Source organism: Schistocerca gregaria, chromosome 1 (genome assembly GCF_023897955.1).
Source record: "Schistocerca gregaria isolate iqSchGreg1 chromosome 1, iqSchGreg1.2, whole genome shotgun sequence".
NCBI classification, from domain to species: domain Eukaryota; kingdom Metazoa; phylum Arthropoda; class Insecta; order Orthoptera; family Acrididae; genus Schistocerca; species Schistocerca gregaria.
The window spans coordinates 130,222,038-130,238,947 of record NC_064920.1 but is presented as its reverse complement, the minus strand read 5'-3'; the positions used below and the strand labels follow the sequence as shown (position 1 = coordinate 130,238,947).

The 16,910-nt window shown below is 38.1% G+C and overlaps 1 protein-coding gene across 3 annotated transcripts in view; it reads right to left on the bottom strand.

Moving 5' to 3' along the window:
* Nucleotides 1-2,127: 2,127 nt before the first annotated feature.
* The window catches only part of LOC126334819 (NCK-interacting protein with SH3 domain), an 88,694-nt gene continuing 73,911 nt past the window's right edge, over nucleotides 2,128-16,910 (bottom strand). For all 3 annotated transcript variants that reach the window (XM_049997476.1, XM_049997466.1, XM_049997485.1), the window contains 4 exons: nucleotides 15,486-15,589; nucleotides 5,728-5,949; nucleotides 4,101-4,273; nucleotides 2,128-3,367 (listed from right to left, as the gene is read on the bottom strand). In XM_049997476.1, the coding sequence (XP_049853433.1) occupies nucleotides 3,176-3,367; nucleotides 4,101-4,273; nucleotides 5,728-5,949; nucleotides 15,486-15,589 (691 nt within the window). In that variant the 3' untranslated portion in view covers nucleotides 2,128-3,175. The remainder of the gene's footprint in view (nucleotides 3,368-4,100; nucleotides 4,274-5,727; nucleotides 5,950-15,485; nucleotides 15,590-16,910) is intronic.

Here is a 16,910-nt window from a genome sequence, read left to right as displayed (position 1 = left end):
TCCATAACTAAACACTTTTTAACCTATGTTTATATGAACTTTTTTCTTTAGTTTTACTTGTAGAATAACACATTAAAAATTTGCATATCTTCATAAATCACTCTGTATTGCCCTCGGTCTCTTGAATCAGTGAAACATTCGTGACAGCCTTCTTACATGGGTCACCTCATAGTGTGTTGTTCTCCTGTTTATAACCATCTGACAGGACATTCCCAACGCTGTCTGAAATAGTGCTCTGCAGGAAGGAGCAATGGATTATTGTCCCTGAAAACTTCACTAATGGAGTTCTTTGAGGATATTATGCTTCCAAAAAGCTATCATAGGCTTTCTCGAGACTGAAAATCACAGCTGTCAGCTATTGCTTGCTTAGGACAGCTTGCTATACAGCCATCTCTAGCAGCATTAAATTATCAATGATAGAGTGATATCTTCTGAATCCACAACAGAAATGAGGAAGGAACTATTTGGATTCGAGACTCCAGGTCCAAAGGCAGTTAGCATCCACTACAAGGTGTTTTCTACATATCTGGTGTCTTCAATCATGATAACTACTCTGGCATTTACAGTCCTTCCTTAGTTTGAAGAGCTGGATTAAGATCGGTTAGTCAGAGAATTGCCCAGTCATTCACACTCTGTTTCCCCCGTAATGTTCTGTAACATACATAAATGTATTTTATTATGTATGGGTGACATGACATGTACCACACATCAGGTCCATCTTCCACATAGGCATTTGGCCAATGTACCTTTTGTAATTTTGGCATAAAAATCTCAAACACTCTTCTGCATTAACACAAAGTGACAATGAAATAACTACATCTGGTTCATGGAAGCTGTTATTTTAGCATGGATTGTCACCTAGGTTGATTCCAGATTGGTAGGGATTCACAGTTATTTGCCTTATGTTAGATAGGGTTGTTGAGTAGCTTTGCACCAGTGTAAAGAGCACTTACCATTAGATATGACGAAAAATGTCTACTTGAAAATAATTTACCTTATTTTGAAATTATGGAAATTACAGTTCTACTGAAACTGATTATCAGCAAGAAATGCTATTACAAAGCATATGTACTGGGAAGTGAGTGTGAGATAAAAAGAGAGATACAGAGCGAGCAAGCGAGCGAGAGAGAATTCCAAAATGCTTAAAGAGATTTCTGAAAGATGAGAGGGATTATCTACTTCAAACAATATTCTTGCTGCTCACATCTGCTACAATGGTGCTATCAACACACACAACATTACACCATTGCATACAACATTGGTTGCTGTATTTTATAGAAGAAGACTGAAGGCACTTACAGCATCCAGCACATGAACACTGAGTGCATCAGATCAATACATTCCAATAACAGATGAGGTACATAATGATTGGAAAAAGGGGCGGGGGATGTCATGGATGCAACAGGCATTACCCCCACATTATAGAAGAGCTCTTTCCAAAAATTTCAGCTTTTGCTCCTGCTGTCTGCTCTGTCCTGTGGAGTGTACGTTTTGCCATTTTTATTCTTTTTTTCTCATTTCCAATAACTCTACTTGATTACAATTTTATGTGGTATCACAGTACTTCAGCTTTGTCACTCCACAGTAAAGTTCTCATTTGTGACAGCACACTGCAGCACTGACATATTGTTTCCTAGTAACTGCTTCAAAAATGTTGCCTTAATATAAATGGTGCTTTTCCATGTAAGTATTAAAAACTGAAGACTGAATACTTTGCACACTTACAATGAGATACTGTTAAAAGATAAAGCTGCGATCAACCCAAAGATTGGTCTGAATAGCACAGTCCTATAGTGGGTCTGGTCATATTGGAATTTGAGCACCGTTGTCTTCTTTCGACATTTGAACTGATTTGCTTAGTAGATTGTAGAGGGCCTACAGTTTAATGTGAACTCTGAATCACAGTTATACTCACCATTTTCAATATTAAGAAACAATGCCAGCAGTGAAAAAGAGATTTAAAAAATCATAGGACTGATCAGGAATCACACCCATGACCCCATAGTTCGGCACTTGACCACTGAGTCGCCAAGGTACATACCCTTCCAAAATAATATGTACATGGAACAGGTGGGAGCTAAACAGGGGAAAACATATCTGACAACCACACCAAGTAATCAATCAGTCTTGTTTTCCTTCATTTTTCAAAACAATTATTTATTCATTAACCTTGTTACAAAGACTAGAAATTAAATAAATAAATTCCTCATAAAAGTTCTAAAAATTTCATACACAGCATTCTGCAGGTGTGTGTCTGATTTAAATTCTTTGGGCTCAAATTTACTTTATATATTCAATGCATATATATATATATGAAAAAACCATCTTCTACTTATCTATTATGTAAAAGTCAAATAATTGTTCAAAAAATGTGTTGCCATGTAGTACGCTTAAACATCTAGGTCCTATTCAAATGCAGTTATTTTATGGAAATTTTCCACAGCCATGTGGGACAGACATTCTTCAGCACCATTTTGGTATCAAGCAGGAAAATAATGAGCATCACAAAGGTACTTACCTAATGAAACAATTCCTCGAAATCAGCAATTAAAACATAACATTTAGATATTCATTCTTATAAGTTCACAATGTTTGCATATTCATTCACAGTTTCAAATACAATAAAGGACAAAATTTAGGTTTTTATAAAGAACTTGCATATCAGAGACAAAAGAATTAATTATTAAAAACAGATTCATTGCTACCTAGTGCTGAAAATGTTACTAAGACCTTCATTTGTACCTCAAAGATATTGGATCACAGACAATAATATGACTACCTGGCAGCGACATAGATTTAAGTATCTATAAAATACTTTTTACTAACATATGTGATTTGGAATCACAAATATCAGACTGAAGGCACACAAAAAATATTTAGATCTATAGTTTCAAATAGTCTTTCTATAATTACACACTAAACTGTGCAATTGAGGATACTGCAATAGTAGTCTTCTGAATTGAAATAGAATAATGCATACTATTTTTAGATCGTAATGGAAGACATGGACAGAATCAAATATTTAAAAATGTGCCAAAGCCCATCCTAATGAGCTGCCCCTGTCACAGCTGATGTATAACTAGCTACTTTCATTGTGAAAATGTAAATACCAGCAATTAATTATGCATATTTGGCACAACTTGCAGAAATGATGTTTCTTTAAAAAAAGTATACATTACGCCTTAAAATACTGGGGAAATTCATTGGAGATGTCTCTCACAAGTTGTTGGTCATCACAGCTCAGATCTGACTCTTCACAAAAGATGCGAGTAAAGCATTTACGAATGTCATCCAGTCGGTGGTGGTGTTGTTCATACGCTGTATTCCGCATCACAAGTCTACATAGTTGCAAATATTGATGGCGATGCTGAAGAAAAGAAACAAAAACAACATTACTGTCACTCCTCTATACAAAATTAAACATCCTGAATCATACAAACAAAATGCGCCTACTCTGTTGAACTCTATTGCCATTTCATCTTTTATGAGTTGTTCTAGTAACTGTTTCCACTTTTACATACAAGTAGCCCTTTCCAAATGTTGAGACCCCGTAAGTAATGGTTTTTTAAATGAGGTTAGAGCCATTTTTAACTGGTGATGACATCCTTCTGTATAGGCACTAACTATCATTTATCCGCAGCTAAGTGGTCGCTTGTCATAATTTTTTGTATATCTTTTAAATCTGACACATCTTTAAATCTGAATCTTGAAGCTATACATTATAGTATGATCATATAATATTTCAACAAAATTTTTACTGTCCCTATTACAACACAAGGAAATATTTTATTAAATAATGTGGGCTTTCTGCATCAGCCATGTATTAATCAGCACAAGGTTCGCAATATCTCATGTAAAGACCATTATCCCAGAAAAAAATTAATTACATCAAAGAATGAATCATTACAGTATGACACAATGCTCAAGGAGATTGTACTGATCCAGTAGTGAACAATCCCTGTACTGTATGCTCTGTTTTCAGATTACTCTCTATGTAAATGTAAATGGTCACAATGATGAGAATTCTTACATCTATAATGTACAGTGGTTGGGCATAGTTCATCTATCACTAAAAGAAAGTAGTAGATATGATAACTGACCTTTTCACCAGGTGAAAGATCTGCCAACTGCCGTACAATTATATCAATAAGAACTTTAACATCATTTGTGTAAAAAAGTGCTGCTGTCACTTCAAGACTGAAAAGATCTTTAAACAACTTAAGTACTGAGTGTGGAGGAGCTGGCTGATGTTCAAATACGCGCACAGGGTCCTCTGCAAAAAGAACACCAAACAAAATTATACTGGTCTAACAATTACATAAACATAAGAAATGAAAAGACAAAAATTAAAATACATATAGGAAAACATACAGAAGTTTAAGGACAATCTCACACTTTTTCAGCCCAAATATTTCTTCTTTTGAAGCTTGAGAAAAAACTGAGAAGAAAATAAATGACAGTAATAGAAGAAAGGACATGTCTAAAAGAACTCCACCTAAAAAACAAACAAATAGCATACTTGCAAGAATTAAATAAGGTACATGACATAACTAAAAAGTCAATTTTAGATTGAAATGGAACTGAAATTAATAAAGCACAGTCAGGGAGATGTTCAAAACTGCACATGTAAGCAATCTATTAGATTGAGATATGAAAGATTAAGGATTAAAGGCCCACGCAACATGTGTCATTAGTGATGGAGCTCAAGTCCAGATTTGGAAGGAAATCAGCTACATCTTTATCAAAGGAATTATCCAGGCATTGGGCTTAAGTGATTTAGGGAGACTGCAGTACACCTAAATCTGTGTGATCACACAGTGTGGTGCTCCCAAATCCAAGTACAGTAGAGACACTTGCACCACTGCATCACTTTGCTGGAACACGCACAGTGAGCTAAAAGAACTGTCTAGAACAAAAAGTGGTAAAGAAATACGATTTATATCATCAGTGACGGTAAAGAAATATCCTGATAAATAAAACATGTAAACCCTATACTGGGTGACAAATGGTTCTTTCGAAATTAGTGAGTGTTACAGCGGAACAGGATGACATTTGATGAAAGGGTTTACACACAGAAGAGAATAAATGGCGTTGCATACAGAAGAATGTTTAAGTGACAGGTTTTCTAGGAAGTTAGTAAGTGTTGCTGCATAGAAACAGAGGAGTTGGGATGGATCTTAACTTACTTGAGTACAGTATAGGTGAGTACACAGATTTGTTTTACTGCAGTATAACACACAGAACCTGATCACGTAGATAGTTTGGTCTAGTTTATTTCCTTTTTTGAAGTTCTAATTTTTAAGTCTGAAATGTGTCAACAACTAATTCACACCTAACCAGGTCTTTGTTATTATTATTATTATTATTGATGTATTGTTGTTAGCGAGAACTTTTGACACAGAATCTTACATGAACATTGTTAGTTTTTCCATCTAGTATGTCATTATTGGTACACAGCTCTGAATAATAAGTTCTTTACTTTTGTCATATTTTCATTTTCTATTATTACAATATTGATGAGGTTCTCACAGAGAGATGTTTGATTCAAGACAAGAGTTACTATTCAGTTTTCATATTGCTGATACCACCGTGGCAATTATAAATTGTAATCTCAGAATTGTTTAAGATATACAGAGTTAATGTTCTTAATATTTCTTTCATGCACTCAGTTAACATAAAACATAAAATAAATTAATTTCAACAAAATGACATAAGTCAGATAAATACCTTCCCTATTAAGTAGAAAGAGAATCTTTTCTGTAAAAGTCTTTGCAACAGGAAGCTCTGAAAGTGCCTTTAGCAGAATGTTTTCATCTGAGTTGGAGAACTGGAGATTGTAAGACAACAGAACATTCACCATCATGTCAGGTAGTTTTTCCTCAACATCTGTTTCTGGAGGGTTCTCCACAATATTCAACAGAAACAGCACAAATTCCTTACCCAAGTGTTCTGTGAACAAATAAAAATATTTTAGTACTGGTAGTTCACAAGGTTGTGTTCACAAACTGAAAATGACACACACTTTAATTCTGTATTATAACAACAGAGACAGACAATTCACAAACAATTAGGACATGCAACCACACATCCACAACTATTCCACGTACCCTGCCGGTACCCTCCCCACAAAATTTTTGTACACTATTCACAGTATTACAAAAAGAATCCTACATTACAAGTAAATTCTTGCAAATCATTCCCTTCATGTGGGGGTAAACAATTGTGTGTTTTTTGAAAGACAGTGTAGAGTTCCCATCTTGGTTGTTGCTTTCACATTACAGTGTCTTTCAACACATTGTTGTGAGCTTAAGTGAATTATTTGTGTGTAATTTTATCTACGTGACAATGTAATTCATCATTAATGCTTTATTGAATTACTTTTATGTCATGAACACTGTATCCACTACAGCACATGTAACACTAAATGATTGTAGAAAAATGATGGCCCTTTAAGGGCTCTCCAAAAACCAATAATGTAGACAATGGTCCCCCCCTTCCCAACAACTCGCCACATAGATTACTTCAGCAAACTAAGAACCTATCATTCGTTCAGCTTGCCACAATTTAGTAGTAACACTGAACAGATGGAGTGGATCTTCAAGAAGCCAGCATATAAAGCTGTGAGTGAGGTAGATTCCAATGTAGCACTAACACTTAGCAGACTACACCTAACACCAGTCTATCAGATATTCTCTTTGGTTGCCAGCCAAGGATACTGTACTATTTACTACATCCAATGCCTTAAACTTCTTTTCCCCACCTCAGCCACTATTGTCCTGGTGTCACAGTTTATGCTCAGTTTATTAGACATGGTCATGTTAAGCATCTTCCAGAGTGATTGTCTTCCAAGGCTACCACCCATCAGTAGTGGAAATACTTGATATGTGCATGGGTCAACAACAAAATCAACTATGACTGCAACCAGCAAGCAAATTTCAATGTCATTTGCATTAAATGACACTTGCAGCCTACTCCAGCCACTTGTCCAGCCTGAATGGTACCCTCAAGCCTGCATTACATGGTCCACCTAAGATGTGCACCTGTGGAGTAGTGACCCAACCATACTTGTTTGGAACTGCAGACTGGTTTATGTCAACTTATTACACAACACACACAGGATATTCATAATATGAATCTGCACACATGCACTATATGGCAATAATGCACAGAACTGTGTGAGGGTTGTCTGATTTCTTATAAACAATACTAGGAAAAGGATAGCTTACTACTCAACCTGTAGTAACCTATTGTCCCCATATCACCTCCCCCCGACCCCCAATCATTTATGCCCCTTCTGTGCTATTATTCCAACCCATTTCACATCCTTTCGCCCTCATTGTGTGCCACCCTCTGCCACTTTACCTGTCCATCCTTTCCTTCCTCTTCTTTTCCATCCCTGTTTTTCCCCCCCATTCCCCAACTCCCAATGTTGCATGGGTCAATCTCCTCAGGCCACCGTCTAGTCCCTTCACACCCCACCAAACAGTGCTCCACCACCCGTCACCTGTACCCTGCTATCCCTCCCCCTTCCCTGCCATACTCCAGCCTAAGGTGTGCTTTGTGTGTGTGTGTGTGTGTGTGTGTGTGTGTGTGTGTGTGTGTGTGTGGTGAAGAAGGCTTTTGCCAAAAATGTAATGTATAACTGTCTTTTCATTGTTCCTGTCTATAACTCAACGGGTCATCTTCATGGCGAGTAGCACTATGCTTTTCCTAATATGGTTGATATCCAACTTGGAGTTCCCATTGTTTCATTTCTTATAAAGTTGTTCACTCCAAATAAATTTTTTTTGAGAGCTTAAGATTCCTATTTGCTAATGATTGTTGTTCTCGTATGTAACTATCACTGAGTTATGTTATTACTGTTCTGAATTAATTTCCATTTACACAGCATTCTCCACATGGAGGACACAGTTGTTTTTGGAGCTATTGCTTGGGCAGTGTCTGTAACCCTTAGGATTAGGGCTCAATGATGCCAAAAAGCTAGCAATTGTTGGGTTTGATCTGGCTGGGAAGAAGGGGAGAAGGCAGGAGCATATACACTCCTGGAAATTGAAATAAGAACACCGTGAATTCATTGTCCCAGGAAGGGGAAACTTTATTGATACATTCCTGGAGTCAGATACATCAAATGATCACACTGACAGAACCACAGGCACATAGACACAGGCAACAGAGCATGCACAATGTCAGCACTAGTACAGTGTATATCCACCTTTTGCAGCAATGCAGGCTGCTATTCTCCCATGGAGACGACCGTAGAGCTGCTGGATGTAGTCCTGTGGAACGGCTTGCCATGCCATTTCCACCTGGCGCCTCAGTTGGACCAGCGTTCGTGCTGGACATGCAGACCGCGTGAGACAATGCTTCATCCAGTCCCAAACATGTTCAATGGGGGACAGATCCGGAGATCTTGCTGGCCAGGGTAGTTGACTTACACCTTCTGAGCACGTTGGGTGGCACGGGATACATGCGGACGTGCATTGTCCTGTTGGAACAGCAAGTTCCCTTGCCGGTCTAGGAATGCTAGAACGATGGGTTCGATGACGGTTTGGATGTACTGCGCACTATTTAGTGTCCCCTCGACAATCACCAGAGGTGTACGGCCAGTGTAGGAGATCGCTCCCCAAACCATGATGCCGGGTGTTGAGCCTATGTGCCTCGGTCGTATGCAGTCCTGATTGTGGGGCTCACCTGCACGGCGCCAAACACGCATACGACCATCATTGGCACCAAGGCAGAAGCGACTCTCATCGCTGAAGACGACACGTCTCCATTTGTCCCTTCATTCACGCCTGTCGCGACACCACTGGAGGCGGGCTGCACGATGTTGGGGCGTGAGCGGAAGACGCCCTAACGGTGTGTGGGACCGTAGCCCAGCTTCATCGCGACGGTTGCGAATGGTCCTCGCCGATACCCCAGGAGCAACAGTGTCCCTAATTTGCTGGGAAATGGCGGTGCGGTCCCCTACGGCACTGCGTAGGGTCCTACGGTCCTGGCGTGCATCCGTGCGTCGCTGCGGTCCGGTCCCAGGTCGACGGGCACGTGCACCTTCCGCCAACCACAGGCGACAACATCGATGTACTGTGGAGACCTCACGCCCCACGTGTTGAGCAATTCGGCGGTACGTGCACCCGGCCTCCCGCATGCCCACTATACGCCCTCGCTCAAAGTCCGTCAACTGCACATACGGTTCACGTCCACGCTGTCGCGGCATGTTACCAGTGTTAAAGACTGCGATGGAGCTCCGTATGCCATGGCAAACTGGCTGACACTGACAGCGGCGGTGCACAAATGCTGCGCAGCTAGCGCCATTCGACGGCCAACACCGCGGTTCCTGGTGTGTACACTGTGCCGTGCGTGTGATCATTGCTTGTACAGCCCTCTCGCAGTGTCCGGAGCAAGTATGGTGGGTCTGACACACCGGTGTCAATGTGTTCTTTTTTCCATTTCCAGGAGTGTATTTCCTATTAACGAAGGAACTAAGGCCTGAAGATCTGAAGGAATTTCAGAACTTCACGATAGTGAATGTAGTTTGTTTTGATAAGCTGTTGTCTATGATAGTGGATGGAATTTGTCCAAGTGACACAGTAATGAGGGAAACAATTTCCCCTTCTCAAAAATAATAATTAAACCACATGTTTACGCATTTTGTGATTGTACTACCCCCATATCACAGATAAAATAGTGTCCCGTTGTATTGCACGCTGGTAACCACATTACATTTCCTGGTAAATGGTGTATATTTTCAGTGTCTAACGTTTAGCCACAGACTATTATTTTCCAAAGTTATTATGGATGTCAGACTAAAATTTCAACACTTTAGCAGGCCAATACTTAACGACGAACTAGTGTTATATTTTCAAATGTGGACTATTCAGGGTGTCCCATTTATCTTGACCACCCTGAGGGACTGTTCAGATGCAAGTAACAAAATGTTTCAAGCAAATGTTCTTTAGCTGTCAGGGGGACATTAGTCAGCATGATTGCCTTCGTTGTAGGTCTCTCTCTCTCTCTCTCTCTCTCTCTCTCTCTCTCTCTCTCTCTCTCTCTCTCTCTCTCTTTTACATAGATATGAACAGTGGTATGACTTTTTTAAATGGCACCCTGTATTTTTTATTTGGTAGTTCATTTCCTCTCCTAATGACCAATTCAAAACTGTATCACAGTGTACCATTCACTGAAACACAATGTCATTATTTGCATATCACAACACTGACATTTGCAGCACTTAGTGCAGGTATTTGGAGTAATGGAACACATCTGATGTTGACAGAGGACAAATGTAAACATAAGTAGAATGCACACCTGTCATTCCATGAACCATTATCAGTTGAAGAGTTGAGTGAGTAGAATGTACACCAATGAAGAGAAGGTAGATATGCTACTCATCTACGGGGAATGTAAGTTAGCAGAACAGTAACTGCAATACTCTTTTCTTATGTACAGGAACATTTAGTACAGTAGTTTAGTCCTTTTAAATACTGTTGTGTAGAGTAGGCATACAATAAAGGCTGTCCTTCCTACAAACTGCATCGATATAATGCTTCTTTTATTGTTGTTGTTGAAGGTAGGCAAAATGCTACGTAGGCAGTGGAACTGTACAGAGAGCGATATCCTGACAAGAATCCACCTTCCCGAAGGATGTTTTCTTGTCTTGTTGTGACGATTCAGGAATGGGAAGTTTCAACCCATGACAATGCAATCATCATAGCACTCGCACAGACAAAACTGCCAAAGTTACTGTTCTCACTTCCGTTGCTATGAATCCACATGTGAGCATATGACAGCTTGAACACGAGATTGGAATTCCTAAAACCAGTGTACATTGCATTCTTACACTTCACCAGTTCCATCCTTATCATGTACACCTACATCAAGAATGTTCTATTTGCCGATGAATGTTCCTTCTCAAACCTTCTCAAGGTAAATACAAGGAATATGCATTATTGGTTTGACGACAACCCACGATGGCTTACACAGGTGGAACATCAGCGTCAATGGAGAGTTAACGCCTGATGTGAGATGCTTGGTACTACAATTATTGGCCCTTATATCATCAATGGTAATCTAAACAGTACAGTGTATACCAACTTCCTCAGACCAATTCTTCCTCCTCTTCTGGATGAAGTGCTGCTAAGAACTAGAATGCTTATGTGGTATCAATACGATGCATGTCCAGCACATAATGCCTTGCATGCACGTCATGTTCTGAACTGAAGGTATCCTGCCAGATGGATTGGTCAAGGAGGAATAGTTGCTTGGCCTACCAGGTCTCCTGTTTTAAATCCTCTGGACATTTTTCTTTGGGGATGCATTAAAGATGTTGTCTATCGCGATATTCCAACAACTCCAAAGGACATGAAGGAATGTATCATGCTTGCTTGTAATTTTCTTCAGCAGGCGGCAATGGAAGCAGTAAATAATTCTTTCACTCAATGAGTGCACCAGTGTATTAGTGTCCAGGGTCACCACTTTGAGCACCTTTGAATGTTCTACTCCTAGGCAATGGTAAAGGAGAGTCAGTCACTTTTGTGTTATGTTTTTACTTGGTTTTCATTTGTTTTCTGACAACTACAGCACATGGACTAGTTTATGATCCCGGGCTCAACGTCAATGTTGTGTTATGTAATTAATAATGTTGTGTTTCAGTGAATGGTACACTGTGATACATTTTTGACTAGGTATTTAAGACAGGAGGTGAATTACCAAGTAAAAAATACAGGGTTCCATTTAAAAAAGTCATACCACTGTTTATATCTTTGTAAAAAACAAAACTACAATGGAGGCAATCATGCTGATCGATGTCCCTCTGATGACTAAAGAACATTTGCTTGAAACATTTTATAGTTTGCATCTGACAAACAGTTACTTAGGGTGGTCAAGCTAAATGGGACACCCTGTATACTTGTACCAACTTGTGCAATGAGCTTGTATCAAAGAAAGTCTACCAGCAAAACAAATGCTTTTGTTTAACTACTGCGTTTATGAAAATTTATTCACTGCACAAAATCTCCATGATGACAACCTGAAATTAGCAGCTTACCACAACTATAAACAACAGTAAGCCATGAACAACATCAATCAGAAAGCACACACTGATACCCCTTTCTGGGCACAGACATGCAATTCCTGTCTACTGCACATGCGTGTTTTCATGGCAGTCAAACTACTATTTATGTGTGCAGATGATGCATCTGCGAATTCTCTTAGCTCCACCAGTTCTACCAACAGATGACAGCTGCACTATATCCATTTTATCTGTGGCATATCATCATGTAATACTCCCTTCAGTGGGAGCGATATTACTTGCAGCTATTAAAGACTGTCATGTATCATCAGGTGGGTCTGCCTGGTTTGAAGTTTGAACCTGGCTTTGCAGACCAGTGGACACTGCCAACATACCTCAGCTGCTGCCTCCACTGACTTCAAGACTTGGAAAGTTGCTGTTTCCCTATTCTTGATCTGCAATAAACTGGAAATTTTACTTGTGCACCATACTGCAATGAAAATAATTTACTATGCATTTATCTAGTTTGGATGAGAAACTGGAGTTAGGAACTACTCGTATTTAAACCTCTGCTCTAAACTTTGTGAAGCTGGTGTAATGCTTAGACCAAATAAGATGGGCTACACTTCAAACATGTTTCATAATAATCTGTGGTTAATATCATTGTGCATACAATGACTGGTGTAACTTTTACTACACAGAATGGGTGGTCAATCACTTACTTTCAGGGAGTAAAATTGTAAATACAGTAATTACAGTCAATAGACCCCCCCATTTTTTTCTGAAAAACTTGTGCTTATGCAGAAATTCACAACGCTTCTTCCAATCTTCTCTTTTATCCCCCAGACTATGGTTCAGCATTTCCTCTCATCATCCTTCATTGCCCCCCCCCCCCCCCCCTCCCTTGTTTGTGTATTTCCAGATTCCATCCATTTTAGAGCTTTTTCAAGGTAGTACTTCTTTTCCCATTCTTCCAAACCATTTCAGCCTATTTCTTTCCATAGGTTTCGCTTTTGGAACTATTAGGTGATTCCTCGGGGAGGAAAGCTGGATACATTGTAGAAAGTCAGAAAAGAAGGTAGGTTGCTCAGACTCCAGGATGACGGAGACCTGCTTGTGAGGGACATGTGGTTCCAAATACAAATACTGTAGGTTATGTGAGACACTTACACACACAAGCTCAAATACAAGTATCTAAATCTAAACATTTAAAGTTTTCCTTAATAATGTAAGAGAGGTACTTGCTTCACCCTCAGATAAATAGGTTCCTCTCATTCTGAAGCCCGAGAAATCTGTCCCTCCTTTTAAACCTATGCCTCTTTCCTCCCTGAGGAAGGACCTAATAGTTAGGGTACTCACTCTCACTCTCACTCTCTCTCTCTCTCTCTCTCTCTCTCTCTCTCTCTCTCTCTCTCAGTATTACTTAGAATTTTGCTTTTTGTAGGTAAGTGCTGACAAGCCACTTTGTCTCCTTGTAATTACATAGTTTTCAGAGCTGAATTTCCCATTAGATACATTGAAGCACCTTTCACTTTTGACATGTTTATAAATGTAGTGCACAGATAATAACACAATATTTGGAAATACAGTTTTGCCACATTCCCTGGTGTGATCTGATGTAGAATTTTATGCTAGATCATACACATATTGTCAAAAATTGTACTAAATCAATGTCTCTGTGACAATCTGAATTATCCTCATAGAGCAAACAGGTCGACACGCATTGGGCTATGTTCACATTAGGGTTCGCAGCTCCTGCCTTCATGGAAAAACAATCTGCATCTACACACCAGTGCAGCTGTGGGGGGCAGATATAGCATTATCCATTTCATATTGAAGTTAAATTGCAGTAAAAGTATGATTTTTTATGATAATTCCCCAATGCTGTTTTCTTCGTCTTATGTTATGCCAATGGCAAATAAAGAAAGAATATAGAGACAGAATGGTTTTATTTAAAAGTATGCTGGGTTTCATAATGGTATAATCTATATTTTTAGTAAAACATAATTTCCAATTAGATGACTGAGTCTACTTCTTCACCTTCTCATTTGTCATTACTCTTGTTTTCCTTTTCTGACATAAAAAAGGAAAATCTCATATGGCACTCCCCATTTACACTTTTTTTTGTAATAGTTATGTTTCAAGTAAAAGTGGCAGATCACAGTTCACTGAAATATATTATAAAAGACAACATGCCCTGGCAGGTCATCAGTGTTATGCTTTGGTGTCTAACAATTTTAAATTACACTGCTAAATTTGTCACTTGAGTCATATTAAATGTTTGCTTATAGAACATAGTTAAGGAACTTTTTTCCCATTATTAAGAAAGTAATTATAGAATGGTTGTTCTTTTTCATGTAGAATGATTGGGGATTGGAACAACACAGCTGTGTTTACATCACTGAGAGTGGCTAATCACCAGACAGCTAGAGCATCACATTTAGCTGACGGCCAGTGACTGCAAGATGAATTGTTTAAAACCACTGTAACTGTAAAACAAAGAAGAATAATATTGAAAATTTCTTTTACTAAAGATGTTTTTCTAGTTAGCTGTAATATGTACTTCTTCACAAAATCTTATTTGGCATATGACTTTATGTGTATCATGACAGAACATGTAATAATGCTAAATTCTTCAAAAAACTAAAAAACAATAATTATTTCTGAAATGTGACAAAATTACATTGGATGAAGAATTTATTTTCGGGTTAACCACTCTGCTTTGAGTAGGGTAAAATGCATAAGGTAAAATAATGATATTTTTATAAAGTTACAAAATCAAAGAGGTTTGTTGGAGCATGTTGCCATGTAAATTTTCACATTCATGGGATACTTAAAAAATTTTCTCCTACAAGAACCTGCATTAAAAGAAAAATACATGCTAAATATCATGTCCATGTTATGCATAAACATGGTCACATAGCAGCACAGTGTATCACAGTGGTTTATGAAGCTATATATATATTTGAAATAATTTGTCCCTCTTCTGTGCTTATTTCATAAGTACAAAGATAAATGATATTGCTAAACATATTTGTTGCATTGCCATTCACAATTTTTTGGTCCCAAAACCTTAAGTTTTAACATTATGTATAATTAACAAATTTTGAACAAATCTGAATGTCGCATTAGTTGTATGAGCAAATAATATATTTCTTTATGAATGGAAGCATTAAATGTTCATATTCAGCTTTCATGTACTTCTGAGAAATTAAGTTGAAATTGTAGACCAAAACTTCTGGAACTAAAAACACTATACAGGATTTGCAATAAATATGTTATTTTAATTTCAATAATTTAGTCTTTATTAGATCTTTTATAATCTCATACATACCAGTAAGTCTGCAACCCTTCCTTAAGCAAAGAGATATCTTATCAAGCAATCTCTTTGCACATATGTGTGATAATAAATACCTTCTACACCAATAGACAATCTGTTACTATCACTGAATGATGATTCATTCTGGACAGAACTTACCAAGATGTGTAACAGGCATGGCTTCACCCATGGAGAAAAGCATAGACAGGAGTACAGCACAGAGTGTCAGGCAGGGAACATTGTAAGAACTGCTCTTCATGTACCTAACATAGAATAATGATAATTCAGCAAATTACATGTACTGTGAAACAAGGTATATAAGATTTCACATAAAAAGCTGTTAACAGTAAATGATTATTTGGATATATAGGCTTAAAAGTGAATTGATGTTTAGGATTTGTCACTGGAAATATTTCAGTAACAAAGAACAGTGTTTATCATAGGGAAGTATGCAGTTATTGATGCAAAATTACACAATTGTTACCAACAGAACAAGGGTATTTGTTCTAAACAATTTAAAATGGCACATGTTTACCTTATTTTCACATATGAAAAAATGATACATAAAATTACAGTCTGCAGTCATTGTATTACGTCTTTACATCTTCTGTGTGGCAGAGGAGACAGATTATAAATTCATATAGTAATTACATGTTTATCACCTTACGTAGTTTATGTAGACAAAGAACAGTGCAACTGAATGATTGGTGGCACCTTTTTAGAAGCAGCAGGTTTAAAAAAATGCTATTTACAGTTTATACACAAACCTAGCTGAGGATGAGAGAGGTTTTTATTTGTTATATTAAAAGCAAAGCTGTAGTAAATGTTTAACAGCAAGTGAAAAGATTACCAAGAAAGGGCCTGAAAAATTTTACTAAAAATTCACGTTTACCAGCACAAGCAATGTTACAGGCACAAATATTTTCAAAACTTGATAGTGATAGCATGAGATTAGTGTACCAGTTCCTTAGGTCTGCATTTTAGACTTGAAGCAGAAATTGTGTTTATGGATTCACCCCATTAACAAAAAAGATTTAGTTTATCAGATCATAAGTCTCTCACCTCTCCTAACTTTGAACTCTTCCATCATTTTGTGATGTGTCCATCAGTGACTAAGCGCTTCTTATATCCATAAATATTTGTTCTCTTTTTCCCCACGATACTTTCCTCCTGTAAAGTACCAGGATCTCCCTTATGCTTACTTAAATATATTTATACTCTACATATACCTATAAAACTGAAAGGAAATGTATTGAAACATGCCTTGTGAATTCTGTCAATCTTGCAAGTGTCTGTCATGTTATCATTTGTTACCACCCTAAATTAGGAGTCCAAGGAGAAATTTATGACTGTCTAAAAATTGATTAATAACAGTCTTCACCACAATAAAACATTTATTTATAACAGTTACCAGTTTCGGTCAGAACGTGGCCGTCTCCAGATTATTTATAGCATGACATTTGGCGATGGTGGTGAATGGTTGGTTGGTTGGTTGGTTGGTTGGTTAGTTGTTTGTTTGTTTGTTTGGTTGGTTGGTTTAAAAGACGGAGGGGAGGGGGGGGGGGGCACCAAACTGTGAGGTCA